The sequence below is a fragment of the Fukomys damarensis genome, unplaced genomic scaffold (assembly GCF_012274545.1).
Source record: "Fukomys damarensis isolate Sample0158 unplaced genomic scaffold, DMR_v1.0_HiC HiC_scaffold_1, whole genome shotgun sequence".
NCBI lineage: Eukaryota > Metazoa > Chordata > Mammalia > Rodentia > Bathyergidae > Fukomys > Fukomys damarensis.
Window position 1 is genome coordinate 1,998,731 of NW_022900913.1, and position 2,894 is coordinate 2,001,624.

Sequence of the window (2,894 nt, forward strand, 5' to 3'; positions counted from 1 at the left end):
GTCACCGGGTTCCTCTCCCGGCCTTGCCAGCTCCGATCCGGGAGGAGGAGTCGGTCCCCCAGGCCTTGGCACAGCCCGGGTAGCTGTTTCGGAGTTTGCCGGAGGGATCCTTGGAAGCCCGGTAGAGTTCGTCAGAATGACCCGAACAATAGACAGAGATCGGCCGCTTTGGAGGTCTCTTCGCGCGTGGGTGCGACGCAGATTAAAAATGCGGGGCTGAAATAAATGTTGGAGCCTGAAACGGTGTTTGTTTCTACTTTCCTAAGTTGCCAAAGTTTTCGTTTCATTTGCACCGAAAGAAAAGCACTTTTCTCCCCGCGTTACGTAATGGAGGATTAAAGAAAACAGTCCCTGCGCCTAAAATAAGTGGTGTCCCTCTCCGACCCAGGTGCCCAAGGGAGGCGGCCTGGGCCAAGGATCCTTTCCCCGCGGATCCTCAGGGTGGTGTCGGCGGGAGGCCCCTCCGGGTCGCTGCAGCCGATAGCGATTCCAGGCCCCGGTGGTGCTCCGCCGAAACTCGGAGACCGGGACTGAAATCCGCCAACGGCGCAGAGCCGAGCTGCGGGCGCGTTTCCCTGCAACTTTCCTTGTAGTTTTGAAAGCAAGCGTATTTCTCTGAAGCCGGCCCAGCTGCCTTCCGGCTCGCTCGCTATCCAGAAAGAGCAGCTCCCATTTGTTCTGGGGCCGGACAGCCGGGAAGCGAGCAGGAGAGATTTACTAGGTGTCCTTTCAAAAGAATTCCCAGCAGAGGCAAGGCCGAAATGTCTTCTTTACAGTTACAACCAAAAGCATTGGAAAAACCTAAATCTCTTTCTTACAGTTACAACCATAACCATTGGAAAAACCTAAGTTACACTTTGCTGAAACGGAGCAGAAACGAAATCTGGGCACTGGGGCTGTTCTGGGTGGCCTCAATGACCAAAGTACTGTAATTAGTCAAAGAAATCTACCCTTCCCAAGTTTGCCAGCCACTAGCTCAGTCGCTGGACGGTTTTGATTTGGAGGATTCTTTTTCAGCTGAAATTTTGAACACAGTTACCAGCCACTGGGGAAGCCCTTGTGCCTGCTGGGGAGGCAGGGAGGGAGCTAGGCAGTGAGATTCTCCTTTTGTGGTGAAGTGGGAACGGCCAAGGCTAGATTTCTTTCACTAAGGGGAGAATATTTAAATCACAGTCCTGAGGTGCTTGTGTTATCTGAAGGTCCCCAGTAGGGTTCACGGAAAGGAAGCCGAAAGCCAAGCTGGGATTCTAGGCCTCTGTTCCTAGCTATTAAGGTCGGGTATTTGGAAGTCCAAAGATAAAATTGTGAGCCAGCATCTGTCTGAGCAATTTATGTTGATAATGAGGCCTAATGAGGTTGTTAGAAAGATAAAATGTTATTTACCAAAAAACCTGATGGGGTAATTTGACTTGCTGTGTTTTACTGCTGATGATAAAAAGAATATTGATTGCAGATAAAATCAGTGCCTCTATCTGCCTGCAAACAGTTTGTGTTTGCCTGCTCCAGATCAAAGTCAAATTTAAGGGATAAAGTAAGGAGAGAGAAGAGGCCCAGGAAACGGAACAGGTTTCCCTTCTTGCTGCAGGCCAGCTCCCCGGGCCCTCTCCCCCGAGTTAATATTTTACAGGATAAGCCTTCCTTTTGTATTTTAAAAAATGGTGCTTTTGTTATTGTTGTTGATGACTGGGATTAAAATTTTAAATTACCTGTCACCAGGACAGGCCTGTAAGTGTGGGCAAACCCTTCTGTGCAGATTACTTTTGGAGGTGAAAGGAGTGCTGATTTCATTTTAAAATGCTGGCAGATTTGGAGTTGGGAAAAAAAAAACCTTGAGAAGTTTTATTTTGATTGACCCCTTCAGGGCAGAAGGGAGGCTTGAGAAGGGGTGCCGCTTTTGGAGAAACTGTTTCATCAGCCTAGTTGAAAGGTTTTCTCCTCCAGCTAGCTAAGATAAACTTGGAAACCCAGAGCTGCTGCTGGTAGAGACCTAGGGGGCTCAGGGACATTCCAAGGGGCCAGGCTCCTGCTGAGCTCTTCTGGAAATGGTGGGTTTCCTGAGGTTTTTCTAGAGTGACAAAAAAAAAATAAAAAGATTCTGGTGGCAGGGCAGCTCAGTCCCTGGAGTCTCTGGCTTTTTAGTAGTGGTTCGGTGGCGGGTCTTCTATGCTGGGGAGCAGTGCTAGGGTCCCCCTGAACAGGCGGGGACCCCAGTGGACCTGGTGCTGGGAGGACCCTGGAGCCGCTGGGGGCTGCTGCCTGATACTCCCAACTCTGAGGGACTTGCCTCTTACTCCTCTCTCATCTCTGCTCTCCTCTCCTCCTCTCTTCCTCCTCTCTCTCCCTCCCTCCCCTCTCCTGCTCCTGCCTCGGCTGCAGGGCTCACAGTATGAACTCAAGGACAACCCTGGGGTACACCCGGCCACCTTTGCAGCCCACACGGCCCCAGCCTATTACCCCTACGGCCAGTTCCAGTACGGGGATCCCGGGAGGCCCAAGAACGCCACTCGCGAGAGCACCAGCACGCTGAAGGCCTGGCTGAACGAGCACCGCAAGAACCCCTACCCCACCAAGGGTGAGAAGATCATGCTGGCCATCATCACCAAGATGACCCTCACGCAGGTCTCCACCTGGTTCGCCAACGCGCGCCGGCGCCTCAAGAAGGAGAACAAGGTGACGTGGGGGGCACGCAGCAAGGACCAGGAGGACGGCGCCCTCTTCGGCAGCGACACGGAGGGCGACGCCGAGAAGGCGGAGGACGACGAGGAGATCGACCTGGAGAGCATCGACATCGATAAGATCGACGAGCACGACGGTGACCAGAGCAACGAGGATGACGAGGACAAGGCCGAGGCGCCGCGCGCGCCCGCCGCCCCGATCGCCCTGGCCCGGGAGCA

General features: G+C 53.2%; 1 protein-coding gene across 1 annotated transcript in view; it reads left to right on the forward strand.

Annotated features, from left to right (window-relative positions):
* Positions 1 to 2,012: 2,012 nt before the first annotated feature.
* Positions 2,013 to 2,894, forward strand: part of Irx1 (iroquois homeobox 1) — a 2,029-nt gene continuing 1,147 nt past the window's right edge. Inside the window, exons 1-2 of the mRNA XM_010606336.1 lie at positions 2,013 to 2,045; positions 2,377 to 2,891. Coding sequence (XP_010604638.1) covers positions 2,043 to 2,045; positions 2,377 to 2,891 — 518 coding nt within the window. The 5' untranslated portion in view covers positions 2,013 to 2,042. The remainder of the gene's footprint in view (positions 2,046 to 2,376; positions 2,892 to 2,894) is intronic.